This window comes from Hydra viridissima, unplaced genomic scaffold, assembly GCF_058129835.1.
Source record: "Hydra viridissima isolate aposymbiotic clone 2 unplaced genomic scaffold, HvirCarnegie_v1 scaffold_2, whole genome shotgun sequence".
Classification (NCBI taxonomy): Eukaryota; Metazoa; Cnidaria; class Hydrozoa; order Anthoathecata; family Hydridae; genus Hydra; species Hydra viridissima.
Window position 1 is genome coordinate 6,416,349 of NW_028324301.1, and position 17,699 is coordinate 6,434,047.

A 17,699-nucleotide genomic window follows, 5' to 3' on the forward strand; every position below is an offset into this window, starting at 1 on the left:
ATATAAGTTGTTCTTGTGTTGTTACAACATCCCATTGAAAATTAAAAGCTGGAAAAGTCATCTGTTAAAAATCAAATCAATATATTCTAAAATAACTATTACTTATTATTAACGAAGCATCTCTATGCAAAAAAAGTTCGAATTTAACAATCCTACAAACAAATAAAAAACAAAAACTACATTACACTGAAAAGAGAATTACACCTAGAAAAACTATTTCGTTCTATAAGAACTTAAATTAGACTAACAAATGATAAAATGCTGTTTACATATTTACAAAAAAATTATTTTTTGAATTCTCTAGAATTTACTTTCTTTAACCCGCTGCTAGAACTTTGTTTAGCGCCTTGTAATTTTCCAGGACTTTTTGAAGAGTTCGAACTTGAGCTTATCGAGGTGTTACTACTAGGCGATGAATTTGTCGTAAGTGGGCTTCTATTAGACACACCTGTTGATTTTACCCGTGACAGAGCGGGGCTTTCAGCATGATCACCGCTTTGATGGCATATATCTGCAAACTTTTCGTTTTTAATGGACCCTGAGCGAGAACTGAGAAAAGATCCTTCTCGTTTTGGTACATTCGCAGATAAACTAAGCCGTGGACTTTCTTTTGCATCAGCGGTATTTTTACCATAGTTGGAGGTAAAACCTTGCATACTTTGACTTGAGTTTTCAGGCATAACAAACTTTTCTCGAAGTTCAATGTTCGTACGGCCTTCAGCTAAAAAAGATGAAACAACTTAATTTTTTAAGAAAAACCTTATAAAATTTAGATATAAAAACTTCTGTTAATACTTACCTCGACAAGGATCGTTTTTTCCTAAAAACTCTAAAAGATTTTCCCAACCGCCTCCTACTCGAACCATAACAACGCTACGCAAAATACGAACTAGACGTAGCTTGTGTTGTTCCCCAAACCGATATTTTCCTTCGCCGACTTTGGACATTTCAAACTTTTTGCAGCAAATACATTTATTAACTTCGTTACCAATAATTTCATGAATTTGCTCTGATTCAGTTTTAGGCTTATCAGGTTTTCGTTTACGCCCTTTAAGCGCGTCCATAAAGTCTTGATAAGAAACGTGATTTTGCCGCTGGATTAGTTCATACACAAGGGCAAGTTCCCATCTTTCCACACAAAAAGACTGATCAATAACACCCTGAATAAATTGTTCACGCGTAAGTTTGTTATCCTTGTCACTACCATACTTTCTCCACATATCAAGAACACGAGACTTTGAGTCCCGTAACCAAGCATTGTAGCGATCTCTCCACTCCTCCCATTTAAAGTGGGCAGCAGCTTTGCGAATCCGAATTTCATCTAGACGATCTTGTAAAGCATTTCTTCTACCGATTATTGAAAGCCAGAACTTTTTCCATCTTTTAGATAAAAGATCGACATTCGGATTTAAAAAGTCACGTATATCAGATCCTTTAGAACGAGGTGTCATCGCACGCCTTTGTTGTTCGTTTAGCGGTTTTCGCTTCGCATTTCTTATAACATTGTCGTATGATAACTGTTTTATTTCTACGTCTTTTTGAAATGCGTGATGTTTCTCAAGCATTTCCGATAAAACTTCAAAATCATCCGGTATTGGTGCACGATCATTTTCTTGCAGAACAATTTCTTGCTCAGTAATCCATTTTAAAAGTTTTAAAGTGATCGTTTCCTCCTCCATCAAAACAGCTAACGTTTCAGTAAGTTTCAATTTTCTTTCTCGGGCCCAGCCTGAGATATCGTTTATTCTTTTTCTTAGGAGCGTTATTTGATGGCGAATGTTTGATTGCGCAAACGGATGACAGAATCGTAGAATTATTCTTCCTTTTTGGAAACATACATTTATATCCACTTCTTGAGCGTTTAAATTGTTTTCAAACAGATAATAAACTTCGACCTGCTTCTTTAATTCATTGAGTTCATCAGCAATTGGTCCGTTAGTCTTTAACTCATCTTCTAGCACTACTAGATTTTGCATACAAATAATCCAAGATTTTTGAAAATCATTTGCTAGTTCAAGCGCATTTTTTAAACGGGCCTCTTTCGTCAGTGACATATGGTCTACTGCTTCCCATTTATCTTTTAAAGCTTCCAAATGATTTTCCAGTTCTGAAACATTCTCAACGTTTGCATCAGCAAGCATTGATTCTCCAGTTTTAATAACCGACTCATATATTTTAAATTTCTTTTTTAGTTCTTGTTGAAAAGTAGTGTGATTATCCACAAGCAATTTTACAGTTTCAGGATCACCCATTACTGCTGTTTCACTGGTAAGAGTATGATCCGCTGAGTCTAGCCAATCCATCAATGTTTGTACAGCATCTAAAAACATACCATGAAAAAGCAAAGCCTCTTCAAGACGATGCTGGCGATCTAGAAACAGGTCAAGCACAGCATCCCATCTTAAGCGTAGCGCTTCAACTGTTTTTGAAATTACAGACTCTTTGGATTGAGTTTTTGAATCCAAAAACATGCCTGCTTTCAAAGTGGCATTCAAATTAGTTTGTTTTTGCATAAGAAGGTTTTGGCACTCTTTATGTCTACGAATCTGTACTTTCACTGCATTTGCATCTTTACCAATAGATGGATCGATTCTTTTCTCTAAATTATCTAAGAAATCAAACAATTGAGTACTTCCATTAAAAAAGATCATAGCTTGTTCATAATTTGAGTCCAACAATTTCTTTCGGCCTTTCAATTTTACTGTCACCTCTTTCCATCGCTGAGTTAGTATGTCTATTTCATTATTCAGTGCTAAGGCTTCACAAGTAGAATATGTTTGGATTATAATATTTGATACTTCCCTAAGCCTGAGAAAACACTTCTGTTTTTCATAAATTGTAGATGAAAATTCTTCAAATTCAGACATCTGCTGCTGAATAACATCCAAAATAGTACTAACAGGACTAAATGATTCAATGATTTCAGTTACTTTAGCAAACCAGACTTCAGTTTCAAATTTCAAACTTTGAAGCAATTCAGAATCTTTGAGAGCTTTTTGAAGAAAATCAGTTTTAGATTGAGACAAGACTTTTAACTCCTGCCAGCCTGTTTTTAATTGAGCTAAAGTCTTTTGTATTTCAGGTTTATCACTTATACTCTCTTGACTTGATTCCATCAGAGTTAATGTTTCAACAATAAACTCATAGATTTCCTCTTGTTCTGCAAGAGAGACAATAAATTCAGAGTGCTTTTTAAGGTGAATGTTGAGATTCTCTACATCACTGAATATAATTTTTCTTTTCAATAAAGTCTTTGCATCAGTACACCATATAATAAGATCTTGCAATTGTTCATGGAACTTATTAGTTTCTTCTAAAGCATCATTTAAAGTTTCTTCTTTTTGTTGAAGCAGTTGTTGTATGCCATTCCATGCTGTTTTTAAAGTGCTAAGTTTTGTCTCCATACCCTGGCTATCAGTGGCAGTAGTCTTTTTGGAAAAATCTTCAGCTGTTTTGATACAGCACTCTGCAATATGTCTGTGAGAATCAACATCTTTTTTTATTGTTCTAAATTTTGAAAATTCAACTGAAACTGATCGCTTATTCTTAGGTACAGACCGTTCAAGAAGAATTGACCTTGTTTGTGAAATCCATGTAAGGAGTTCCTCAATTACAATAGGGAAATGACCGAGGGATAACAAATTATCTTCAAGTTCTATCTGGTACTGATTAGAGCTCTCTACAAGAGTACTCCATCTCTGCTCAGTTGCTGCTAAATGCTCACGAACTTTATCAGAATCCTCATCACAAATCTTATCAACTAGAGAAAAGGCTTTTTGACTAAATGCAATTATTTCAGATTGATGCTTAGTCAGATCTTTATAAAATAATCTCTGTCTGCTTAACTTATCTCTGATCTCATCAAGATCATTGGATTTACTTCCATAAAATAAGACTGTTTTTTCAGCTTCTGATAACCATATCTCAATACTATCTTTATCTTGATAATAACTATTTAAAAGATTTTTCAAATGTGCTAAACTATCTTTACGCAAATTCCAAACACTGCACAATGCATCCCATTGGTCAGTGGCATCATTTAAAGTCTTCAGAACTTCAGTCCTATTTTCAGTAGATGCATGTGTGATAAGGACAGAAGATGCTTCAGATAAATAAGCCAGAATATTATTATTATCTTCTAAACTTTTATACAAAATTTGATGCTCTGAAATTATTTTCATTAATACATCAACATTAATTGTAGGTTCACCCTGTTCATCAATCTTGAGTTGAATTTCTAAAAGATTTTCTTTCAGTTTTTTAAGTCCACTCCAAAATTTTTTTGCTGCATCTAAAGAGTTTTCCAAATGACTTTTGTGGTCTGTTAAACAATTCCTAATATATTTCCACAGACTGTTTAGTTTAGCCTGTCTTGCCTTCAGTGAAAGAAGAGATTGTGACTTTGCTTCTTCTTCAGTTAGCAAACCAATAGATCTATTTAAATGTAATATTGTGTCTTCTAGCTCACTAATTCCCTTTTCTTGTTCCGCCAGTTTAAGAATATCTTCAGCAATTAAATCTTCTCTAACAGGTATTACATTTTGTTGCTTAAAACCTTCTTTAAACCCTCTGCACTTTTCAATAATATCTTCAATGCTACTCCAAAATGCTTCTGTCTCTTCTACAGCTTCACCAATACTTTTTCTCATTTTCTCACAGCGTAACTTAATTTCCTTCCAATTACAATCATACTTTTCAACTTTTTCAAGAATTGTTGTTGAGTCAACATTAGATGCATTACTCCTTATCTGATCTCCTAAGGTTTTCAAATTTTTAATGTCAAGCAGAAGATGAAGCAGATTTTCTTCAACTGTATTTAACTTTTCTTTTTTTAAATCTATTTCTTTCTCTTCACTAACAGCATTTAAAGCAACTTCAGTATTAGCCAACTTGGAACATATTTCTTGGCTAATGTCAGAAAATCTTTGAGCCAACAAAAGACCTTCCACAAGATCAGTCTGTCTTTTTGAAAATGCTTCATTTAACATATGCTCTTTTGATTTTAGGGCTTCAACTTTAGTTTGAATTCTCTTTTTTTCAGTATCCTCACAAATTAAATCATTAAATGATTGAGAGATATCATTAAAACTATGACTTTTTGACAAGATCTGAGAAGATATGATTTGATGAGCTGAAAGTTGCTCTTTAATGCCCTCAGGATAAATACCAAAAGGATTATTCAGTTCATAGTAGTTCAACATTTTATTTACCCACTCCAATAAATCATCCAGTCTATGATCAAACTCTTCTACTTCTTTATTTGCTTTCTGTACAGAAGTTAGCCTAGATAGATTTTCTGCAACAAGTTTTTGGTATTTTTCTTTAATACAGATAAGTATTTCTTGGGGTTCGAGATTACGAGAAATACTTCTTAAATCATTAACAAGGACTTCCATACCATCTAAGACAGATTTGTGACTTTCAATTTCTTCTTGAGCAATTATCATTCTTTCAATCTGAGTATTTTCATTTTGGAGATCAGTAACTTGACTTCTTATGTTATCAATCCATAGATGAAATTCACTTGCTTTACCTACCAGCTCTTCAAGTATAAGCTCATATTGTGTAATACGCCTTTGCTTTAACAACCAGTAGTCAAGGATTCTTTTATGAACTTTTACAGCATTATTAGACTTTTCTTTTATCTTTGTATAACAATCTGATCTGCATAAATGTTCAATATTTCGCTCATCTAAATAAACTTGCTCTATCATTGGTTCTAAAGCTTGAGCTTCATCCAACATGTTTTCCACATGCACTTTTTGCTCTTCGAAATTAATTTTATCAAAAAGCAGTAAATCACTATCAGCACTTACTTTTAACTCTAAATCATGTAGTTTTTTAATGACAGTACTTAGACTACTATCTAATATCTCCACTCTTTCTAGAGTTTTAAAGAGATCACTTTCACGAGCATCTATTTTTTGCTTCAAATTATTCCAAATATTATCAATTTTGTTAAGTTCTGTTTCAATCTCTTTTTTCTTAACCAGATCTTCAGTTACTTTTAACAACTCAATACCTGTTTTTTTCAAATCTTTAAAATTAATTTCATGGTCAGAAAACATCTTTTTAAGAAGCTTTTGCTCCTGTATTTGTGCTAACAGTACATTTTCATCTGCAGCATTAATAGGGTTTTGATTTTCAACAAACTCAGTATTTTCTTTTAGCCAAAAGGATAAAGATTTAAAAGCATCATTTAATTTCCCACTTTGCAACAAAGAAATTTCCAATTTATTCTGCCTTTGAGACAAAGCAGAAGAGATTGATATAATCCTTTCATTTAAAAAAGATAATGGTTCAGTTTCATTAGTTGTTATTTCTGGATGTTTAAAACAAATCTTTGCTGGGACTGCTTTTAACTGCGTTACTGATTCCTTAATTTTTTCTAATTCAATAGTTAGATCAATGACTTCTTGAATTTGTTTACTAGTTGTCTCTTTATCATTAGTACTTAGATCTAGATGAGATATTTTTTCTTCTAAATTAGTTAATTTTCCAGAAATTTCATCAAACAGTTTATTATAGACATCAACCTTGTGTTTTAACTTACTTAGTAAATGCTCCTTTTCTGGAAATGTTTTTTGCAAACCTTGAACCTTTACTTTAATATTATTAATGAACTCAGAAAGAGAAATATCTACATTCCCATAGCTGAAGAATTCATTGCTTGTTAGATTTTCCACTTGTTCTTCTATAGCATTAACTTTACATTTACACAACTTCAAAATTTCTAACTGATCATTAATTGCTTTGGCAGAAAAAATAGAAGGTTCACAACGCAAGATATTTGATTGAGCTTCAGAAAAATCATTGTTAATTTGTTCTGCTGCCAGTGCTGCACCATCCCAGTAGACTAATAGTTTTTTAATACTACTCTTTTTTTCTGAAAGAAGGATTTCCAAACTTGTTAACATTAGGGAAAGTTCATGTATTTCATTGTGCAAAAACTGTGCTGTAGAAGAAAGATCAGTTTTTGTAATATCTACACAAATACTATTTAGCTGTGAAATGTTAACAAACAAATTGTTTATCTTTATTTCAATCCCACATAAATCATTATTGACTTGCACAACTTGAAATTTGATAGCTCCTTGTATAGTTTTACAAAATAATTCTTGTTCGGTTTCTTTTATACTTGTTCTGGTCTTAGCAGCAACTTCATTGAATACAGTTACTTTCTGAAAGAAAGTATTCACTTCAATTTGTTTATCAAGACAACTTTTTTTAAGACTGTGGTGCTGCTCTTCTAGGTTATTTGCACACTTTTGTATATCAAGAATATCACATTGGCAAACTGGCTCTAAAATTGAAATTAAGTTTTTGATCACAACCACATCTTGCTTGTGTGCTTCTAAATCTTCCAAAATAACCTAAAAGATCAAATTATTGCTTTAATATGTATTGAAAAACTTAAATACTACATACAAATTTTTTTTACTTTTTAAAATTTTTTACAAGAAAAACATAACAATTTACATTAATTTTAGTAAGCTGTGCAAGAAGTTGATCTTCAATACAAGGAGCTTGCTCTATACAAACAATTTGTTTCTCTTTTAAAACCAAAAATGACTTCAAGTTTTTAATTTTCAATTCTAAATCTTCAGCTTTAGAATTTACATCTTCTAATCTTGCAAAATCAAATTTAAGCTTTGTGTTTATTAATTTCCACGTATTTTGGATTTCATTCTCTTTATCTCTCAAAATCCCCAGCTCTGTAGAAGATTCCATTTTAACCATTAGCATTTCAAGGTTATACAATATTTCATCATATGCTGGCTTTTCTTGTTCAATATCTTTTGCTATAGCCTAAAAAATAGAAATATGAATACTAACAAAAAAAAACAAAAAACATAAAAAAAATAATAATAATAACAATAAAACAATACAATACCTGAAGTTCACTGATATTTATTGCAATTTGAGCAGGATTAACAGACAATGTTTTAGAATTCTGTTCATCTAGCCTTTTATAAATAAGTTTTAACTTTTGAAGAACATTTTCAACCTGGTCTTGTAAATCACCACTAGATTTAAGTTTATCTTTTAATTGTTGTTCTCGCGTGGTGAACAGGATCTCATTCTCTTTCAATATATTCTTATTAGTTTGTAACAGATACTGCAACCTCTCTTGAATAGCTGGTTCTTTATTACTTATTGAAATAATTTCATCAGCTAACACTTCTGCTAGCTTACAATCCTTATAAATATTTTGCAACTCGTTTTGCAACTCATTTACTTCACTCAGTTGAACTTTTACTTTTTCTATAGTTGAACCAATTGAATCTAGGGATTTGCTTTTGTTTATAAGTTCAGCACTTCTCATTTTCACAGAAAACAGTATATTTTGAAGTTTTACTGCAGCATCATGTGTTTTTTCTATATTTTCAAGCAAATTTTTTGTCTTAACTAACGCATCACAGATTTTTTCCTCTAAAGAAGTGACTGTTTGATTTAATGTTAAAACATCAAGTTGACTATCAATTGAGATTAGTTCATTTCCAGCTTGTTTTATTATATCAATTTCAAAATTTTTTTCATTAATCTCATGAAGGAGTGTTTGTAAAACTTCTTTATTATAATCAGCTTTCTCAACATCATCACCACATGGAGAAATTTTATTACATGTAGAATGTACTTTGGCGCACAGTTCTTCAATAATGTTCTGGAGCTTTGAGAAATGTTCAACCTTTTCTTTCATCCTTATTGCTTTATCTTTTGCATTTATCAACTTTCTTTCCAATTCCATGAACTGCTTATATGTTAAATTTTCAACACCAAGAATATCATCACTATCACATTCTGCTTTTTTTTCTAGTTCACTACAACATTCATGTAGTTCTATTATCATTGGCTTCTTTTCTGCAAGTTGTGTCATCATCTCATCAATACTTAAAATTTGCTTTAATAGTATATTAGATTTAACAGAAATGCTAGATAGCTTTTTAAAGGATTTTTCAGCATTATTTAACCATGGAATAACAACAGAAAAACAAGCATCAACTTTTTCAGATAACTGAACTACCTCTTTGAGACATTTTTCCCTACTCTTTACATTAAGGTTTATTTCAACCCATCGCTTAAGAATATCTTCTTTATGACCCTTTAAGACATCCAAATTTTGAATATTATTTTTATCTAACATGAGTTTTTCAGATTCAAAAAAAAGATCAAACTTTGATGATTGCATTCTCATGTCTTCAACAATATTCTTCTGATCAATCAACTGTTGACTGTTAACAGTTTTCTTAGCAGAGACTGGCTTTTGTTCCATAAGATCCTTCTCAGTTTTGGTTAACCATCTTTTACATTCATCTTCATCATAAGAATGCTGCTTACAATAGGTGAGTGACCTAAACAGTTGACTTTCTAGTTCATTTAACTTAATGGAAACTTCATTCATAGATTTCTCAACAATTGCATACTTTTTTTCAACTAATGGAAAGATTGATTTTTCAGAGCTAAGATTGCAGCCAAATGAACTGTTTATCATGCTTGCTTCTTTTAACATTGACATATGCTTTCTGTGGTTATTTTGAATGTTCTAAAATTTTAAAAACATTTTAAATTTTAGTACTAAATGAAAATTGAGTATAATAAAAAAACAGTAATAAAACTTGCTCATTAAAAGTAAACATGAATTTTGGAATTATTCTCTACTATAATATATATATATATATATATATATATATATATATATATATATATATATATATATATATATATATATATATATATATATATATATATATATATATATATATATATATATAAAATAGCTTAACTATTTCTTTGAACTTATTTTAAAAATAAAAACTTTTACTAATAGATAATACATGGACTTTTACTAATAGATAATACAGGTTTACCTGTACAGCTACAATTTGTTCATTTGCAGTCTGAATATCTGTTTTGAGTATAACAAAGTTATCAATAAAAAGTTGTGTTTCAATAACCCATGCATGAATGCAAGCTGCAAGTTCAATAAAAATATTCACTTTGTAAAGTTGCTCACTAATCAAGTTCACTTTCCATTTTACTTTTTCAACAACCTCGAAATACGAGTCACTTAACATTTCTAATTCTTCTTCAACTTTATCTGAATTATCAAGATAGCAAATCAGTTTTTGCCCAATTCTATTGATAGATTTTAAACCAGATTTTTGTTCATCCAAACTGGTTAACAGATTCTAAATAAATTCAAAGCATAGGCAATTACAATTTTAAATTTATTCAAATTGATCTCTAAGTTAGAATTACAACAAATAGATTTATAGTAAGTAAATTAAATTACTTTTAGTAAATTTATTTGCTGCTGTCCAATATTAACATCCATTTCAAAAGATTGTATACAATTAACTGATGAGTTACTAGAAGAAACAATTTTTTCTATGGAATTCTTTAATTTAATGAATTTTTCATAACATATCTTAACAGAATCCATGTCACTCTTTTTTTCTGAAATCTCTTTTAACAAACCATCAAACTGACTTTTCACATCACCAAGTTTAGCAGTAACATTCAAACATAAATTCATATCATTTTTGTTAACTTTAATCAAAAGAGCTGCGTTCTTCTCTGCATATTCAATCTCAGTCTTATACTTCAACAATTCTTTTTCAAGTTCCTAAAGCGAAATTAATGTTTAGGAATTAGCATCCAATAGTAAAACAATTTTCCAATTTAAGGAAATGAAACAACTATTAAAACTTTTACAATTATACATTTTGCTGTCTCATACCTGAAGAAGTTGCAACTGCTCATTAATATCTTCTGGAGAAAGATTGATTTCTTTATTCATAACAGGAGACTTTTGAACAATTAACAAATATTCAGATACTGTTTCAATAGTTTGAAAAAATCTAACCACAATATCTTTATTTTGAATAATTTCTTTTTTTAAAACCAAGAGTTTAGAAACTAGTTCATCGACTAGTTCTCTATCTTTAATAACTCGTTCTTTAACAGGAGCTACTTCAACACCTAACTTTAAGAATTTTTCTGTGACATCTTTTGGAATCTGAACAAACTCTAATTGCTTTATCTGCATTTCATTGGAATAATTCTAAAACAGTAAGTATAACTTTAATAAACATTCAAAAATAAAGTCAGTAACTGAAGTATAAATAAAAAATGATAACTATAAAAGAGGAAATGTAAGAAAATCTTCTAAAATGTTTATTTTGATTCTTTATTTGTAAACCTTTGTAGTGTAATAAAAAAAACTTACAATATAAAAACTTTCTACAACTCAAAACAAATTTTAGTTTTTAAAAATTCAAATTACTTAAAAATTAGAACATCATAGTCATAATTTTTCTGTGAGCAAAAAATAAAATAAACTTGTTCAAGAAAAAACTTTATAGGGATTAGGAGCAAGAATGGCAGAAGTATGTACTAAAAGTGATGATTTATGTGAAAAACCTTCATTCAACTACTACTGAAACAAATATTTGACACTAATATTATTAAGTCTTTTCAATATTTGTTGTTCATTGTTTTATTCCTCCCCTGACTGGACCAGTTAACATCATCAAAATGATTAAGGGTTTTGTAAAAAGATTTTTAGTACAAAGCAGCTTCGTGTTATAATTCATCAAAAAAGTAAAATGTAATAAAAGTGAAACAGTAACAATAGATAAGAAAACAAAAAAAAACAAAAAAGCGATAAAAATAAAGATGAACCTCAATTTTCTCCAGAAGGCAATCAGCCTGATTTATGTTATCACCAAGTAAATGTGATTGGTTTATATATTCACCAAGTTCACATATTGACTGTTCAATAGGAAGCAGCTTTTTATCAAGTTCTTCTAACAATTCCAATGTTTCTGTGCATACTTGCATCCTACTACAAGCATCATCATTCAGTTTTTTCCACTTTTCATCAACTAACTTAACTTGATTGCTCAACTCTGACAAACCTCCTGTAATATCAAGCTCGTTACATGTGATAAATATCACCTCATTTGCAGTATGAAAACTATTGTACATAGATTTATGCTCATTGACATCAAGATAAAATTGCTAAAAACAAGAATTGGAACATTCATTAAGAAATAAACATCATCTTAGACTGATACATAAATATTCAACATTGAAATTTTATATATATAATAGAACACTAAAATACACTCAAAACATAAAATGTAGCCATTTTAAAATGTTGTAAAAAAAATGTTGGATATATATGTATCAAACTTATGAATTCAGAATATTTGATAAAACTATTTATCAAATATTCTATAATTTCATAAGAATCTAGCATTTAGGTTAGCATTTAATTCAATGTCAATATTTGTACAAATCTTTTGTAAATCTTTTGTAGAGAATGTTTATTGCTTGGGATAAATAGTAAACAAAAAATTATTTTCACTCAACCTCTGCTTCTGCTAATTGTTTAAGCAGCAGTTCTTTATTTGCTGTGACAGGCTGAAATCCATTCTTAAGAGCTTCAGCTCTTGTTAAATATATGTTAAATGTTACATATTCACAGTTATACTTTCTACAGGCAAGATGAAGTTGATCAATGTCTGATTGATGTTTGGAAGAGGCATTGTTAATATCATTCCAACACTTTGTAGCATTCACTAATTGATTGTGTAATTGTTCTTTTTTTATTGGAGAATGAATACTTTCAACTAACATTAAACCATTTTGAACAATATCATCATATGCTGGTTCTTTAAGAGCAAGACTTTGCTGAAAGAGCTAAAAATTCAAATATATATATATATATATATATATATATATATATATATATATATATATATATATATATATATATATATATATATATATATATATATATATATATGTATATGCTTATATCACATACTAAATTTTGGCTATTATAAATTCATAGCAGCATTAAAACTAAAATAGTAATGATAATATAACCGGAGTCTAAAATCAAATTTATATAAATAATTGAACTGCTAGTTTAAATGTTGTCTAAAAAGCAAGTGATACCTATTTTTTGTTAAATAGCATACATACATACATACATACAAAACTACCTACATATATACCTACATAAATAAATACATATATACATACATGCATACATAAATACACACACACACATACATACATACATACATACATACATACATACATACATACATACATACATACATACATACATACATACATACATACATACATACATACATACATACATACATACAAATACATGTATAGCTTGTTAAGAAGTAACATTCATATTTCAACAAGCGTTTGTAAGAAAAGTAAGAAAATTAAAAAATAAATATAGAACGAATAATACCACAATAATAGATTAATAGATTATAAAAAGAATTAATACAACATATTTGGAAAACAAATAGAATTGAATTCTTACCCTTTTTATAAAAATATGATACTTTTTTCTTATGACATTTTTGGGTTTTATATAAATAACAATGTTAGATTTATACCGGGCAGATTTGCAAATGAATATCTCCGAATATGAGGGGTTATTGTTATTTGAAAACAATTTAAGCATTATCTCCAACCATAAAAACGCTTTAGGAATCTGTCTTTTATATTTAAAATAAAAACCAAACGTTTAAATATCGTTTTACCACAAATCTTCTCCCTTGAGATTAAAATGTTTTCGAATTTGCTAGCTCTATTCTAATGATGGCATATAATAACTTTTTCAACACAACAGGTCATTTACTTTATGCATAAATATATATCTGCAACATAAATACATATGCAATATCTTGTGTTTTTTTTTTAAGTTTTAAAACCGCACGTGCACAATAAGAAAAAGCAAAGAAGAAAAAATTTAAATGTTTTGAGAAACAATGCGAGAAAAATGACGTAAATTATTAATATGAAACCCGACAAATAATTCTTCAGCAATTTTCAAAGCAAGAAAATTTAAACCACTTTGTTTTTTTAAAAGTTGTTATTGTTACTATTATTATAATAATAATAATAATTATTATCATTTTAATAATAATAATAATAATAATAATAATAATAATAATAATAATAATAATAATAATAATAATAATAATAATAATAATAATAATAATAATAATAATAATAATAATAATAATAATAATAATAATAATAATAATAATAATAATAATAATAATAATAATAATAATAATAACAATAATAATAATAATAACTATAATAACAACAATAATAATAATAATAATAATAATAATAATAATAATAATAATAATAATAATAATAATAATAATAATAATAATAATAATAATAATAATAATTATTATTATTATTATTATTATTATTATTATTATTATTATTATTATTATCATCATTATTATAATTACAACTGTAATTAAAAGTTTAGAAAAAAAAATATTGAGGAGAAAATTAGTTTTAAAAAACATTTTTTTTTTTCCTTCAATTTCTGAATTTTTTTTTTTCAGCTCGTTAAATCATCATTCATTTGATTTCAGATCCGATACTATTTAAATCACTATGGCAGAAATTGAGCCAAGCAACAACATTCAATGCAAATGAAAAGTGGAATGTCTTCATATAAAAAATAAATGGTGTATTTACACCATACGCTTGCATACGAGATGACCTATTTGAATATGAAAACATTAGTCAATCTTCAACGTAACTTGTTATTTATTTAAGAATTAAAAAAATAATATTTTCATTTTTGAGCCGCGGCAAGATTTTAAGAAAGAATGGAGCCAGTCTTTGGGACCGAATAACCAATCTTAACTAAATCGAACTGAAACAAAAATTAATTTTTTCCGCATTTATCTACGATTTGAATATTAGGATAGATTTTTAATAATTGCGAAAGAACTAAAGTATCATTAGAAAATTCCGAATTTAACTTGCAAAAATCATTATAAAAAAAATCGCTAAATCCTCTCTTATATCCTCATCTAAATCGCTAAATCCTGTCTTATACCATCCCTGTTCAAATGACCTTAAATAAATTGCATTTTCAAAATGGACAAATGTTGTTGCAATTGAACTAGGATTGATTACACTCCACATATGGATTTGATGCCTGAACAAAGATTTTTGCTTTAAACAAGGTGCATAGTACACTTTTTGTGTACTTTCATATAAAAATCCTATCTTGAGAAGTACACAAGAGAAAAGACATGCCCAGAGCCTAAACAAGATACTTTTACACATGCCTTTGGCTTTTAAGTTTTTATCTAAGAAAGCTCAGATAAGTTGAAATAAAGACAAAAACATTGAGGAGTTATTTTTTCGTTACATTTCTGTATCATTTTTAAGACTGTAGAAGCAAAAAGCAAAAAAACTTTCATTTTTAAGGTCAGTGTTTTTCTGTTATATAAAAAAAATGCTTAGAATTTTTTAAAATATAATACACAACCTAAGATTCAAGTCAGAAACTTTATGGTTTGAAAATCTAACCTACAAATTCATGTAGATGGATAGTAATAAGTGTTCAAACCTCAATTTTTATGCACTATATTTTTGATTTGTAACATTAAAAATTTTCATTTTACATTCCCGTTCAAGATTGGAAAATTATCAATATTAATGCTGAAAATGGATTCTTTGACACTTGAAACCTATATTTTGATATTTAGAATTAAACAAATATTTCATGACGTTACATTCCCGGTCATTTTGGTCATATCTAGCTTGTCGAATTGGCCAACCATCCAGTCAAAATGATTAAATATAAATTATGTCGGAAATAGATTCCTTGATGTTTAAAACATATATTCTGATACGTACTTTATCTTTAAATAATTCCCTTCAATATTTATATCGAAAATTATGCTGAAAAGATGATATTTTAAATAATAAACTTCATCTCGCGAAGTCAAAAACTTTTTCAACTTAAGTAAGCGAGACGAAAAACTCTATGTGAACACGAAATGAAAGTAATTTCGTCTGAGCCAGTTCACCTTACATGAATAGCCTCTAAATAACTTTTCAATAATATTTTGTGAACTACAATTTAAATTCAACAAATATTAAAACATGCTGATACTTATTAACTTGAGCATTCGACGAATTCAGATCCACAATTGTCTGTGTTAATTACTAAACAGCTGAAGACCAATAGATGTCATATTACATCTGAAACGTAAGGTGAGCTATAGAAATTGGTGCGATTATATAAGTGAACAAGATAAAAGTGCGATTATCTAGTTGAACAAGATAATGACTTAAAGAGTGAACTGCTCCAACTATACCTAACCTAAGTCCACTAGAGCGTTTCTTTCTTTTGAGTATTGTGCAAAAGAAAGTATAGTTGAACAAGAAATATGACAGTAAAAATTGTTTACTTGGATAAAGATGTTAAAGGAAGTAACCAAGAAAATTGGTGCTAGTCTGTTTACTTCAAGCAACTTTTACAATGGTGTTCATACAGATCTGTAGTTTGGTAAAAAAAAAAATAAATAAATATTTTAGTGTTCTTTGTATTGCAAAAAAAGATTTAAATAATGACCATAATTTATTGCGAATAATTTTAGCACTTGGGTCTTGAATTGCTAAACATGGTAACATTCTCTCATCGTTTTGATTTATAAGTTGCATTATGCTCAAAAACCCGGAGAATTTACTTCCGTAATGCTTATCCTCCTAAATTTTTATTAAGCAGCAACCTTTTTGTGATCCAATTTTTGGTTTTTCGGTTTTTCGGTTTTTAACTAATAGGAACAAATAAATTAAAAACTTCTGTATCAGTCGTTTGAAGTTAACTAAATTTAAAATAATTAATGTTTAGAAATACAAAGCTGTAGGATTCCAAAAAAAAAAAGAAAAGCCCTTCTATCATTACTCGGCATATCGATAGAATTCAAGGTTATACAAACGATTGAGTATATTGATAGAATATCAGCATTTCGATAGAATTCAGCTTAAATGGTCGATTGAGAGAGCTTTTAAGGTTAGTCTCGTAAAAATTTTAATAGCTCCCTTCTTGAAAAGAATTAGAATAATTAACATCACTTGTCGCCTAACACATTTATAACAGATCTCCAATAGTATAAGTCTAAGTACCTCTTATACAATTGATCTCCTTATGTTCATACACGATAACACCATAATTAATAAGATATTACGGTAAACAAGGCTATCCAACGTTTTAACTAGAACATGCAACTTTAATATAACTTTAATAAAAAGATTTTTTTTTCACTGACAATGTCATCTTTGAAGATTTAACAAAAAAATACAACATAGTTTACTATCTTTCTTTAATGTGGCGTTCAAATTAGATCAACATACAAAAAGTAAAAAAAAAAAAATTTTACCTTGTGGTCCTCCTTAATTACAATTAAGGACTCATAAAGAGAGGTTAGTGGTGATGCATGTTTTAGTCTCTGATTCATAAATTGAATGAAGTTGGAAAAGCTCGTTAACTTTTCTATAAAGCTTTGCAGATTTTTCTCATGATTCATTATGAAATCAACATGGTCTTCGGTGTTTTTCGAAAGTGAATTGCAAAAAGAACCAACTAGTTTGCCATCATAATCCTGACTACAGTTCTTGATGTATGTGCTGTCGTCATCCTGCAACATTTAAGAGAATCAATATAAAGAAGATTTTCATAAATGTAAAGAATCTTCTTTTAAATAAACTGAAATTGATATTTACTTTAAATATTGTTACTGTTTTAAAGAATGAGACAGAACTTGACGTAGAGAAATCAAAGCATCAAAAAATTTTGTTTGAAAAACCGTTTACCACTATTAATCGAA

General features: G+C 28.8%; 1 protein-coding gene across 1 annotated transcript in view; it reads right to left on the reverse strand.

The window, feature by feature from the left end:
* Positions 1-64: 64 nt before the first annotated feature.
* The window catches only part of LOC145187185 (uncharacterized), a 59,096-nt gene continuing 41,461 nt past the window's right edge, over positions 65-17,699 (reverse strand). Inside the window, exons 14-23 of the mRNA XM_090077212.1 lie at positions 17,253-17,510; positions 12,379-12,708; positions 11,686-12,024; positions 10,742-11,065; positions 10,295-10,627; positions 9,870-10,190; positions 7,895-9,544; positions 7,480-7,809; positions 800-7,373; positions 65-721 (exon numbers count right to left, since the gene is read on the reverse strand). Of these exons, the coding sequence (XP_089933338.1) occupies positions 285-721; positions 800-7,373; positions 7,480-7,809; positions 7,895-9,544; positions 9,870-10,190; positions 10,295-10,627; positions 10,742-11,065; positions 11,686-12,024; positions 12,379-12,708; positions 17,253-17,510 (10,896 nt within the window). The 3' untranslated portion in view covers positions 65-284. The remainder of the gene's footprint in view (positions 722-799; positions 7,374-7,479; positions 7,810-7,894; positions 9,545-9,869; positions 10,191-10,294; positions 10,628-10,741; positions 11,066-11,685; positions 12,025-12,378; positions 12,709-17,252; positions 17,511-17,699) is intronic.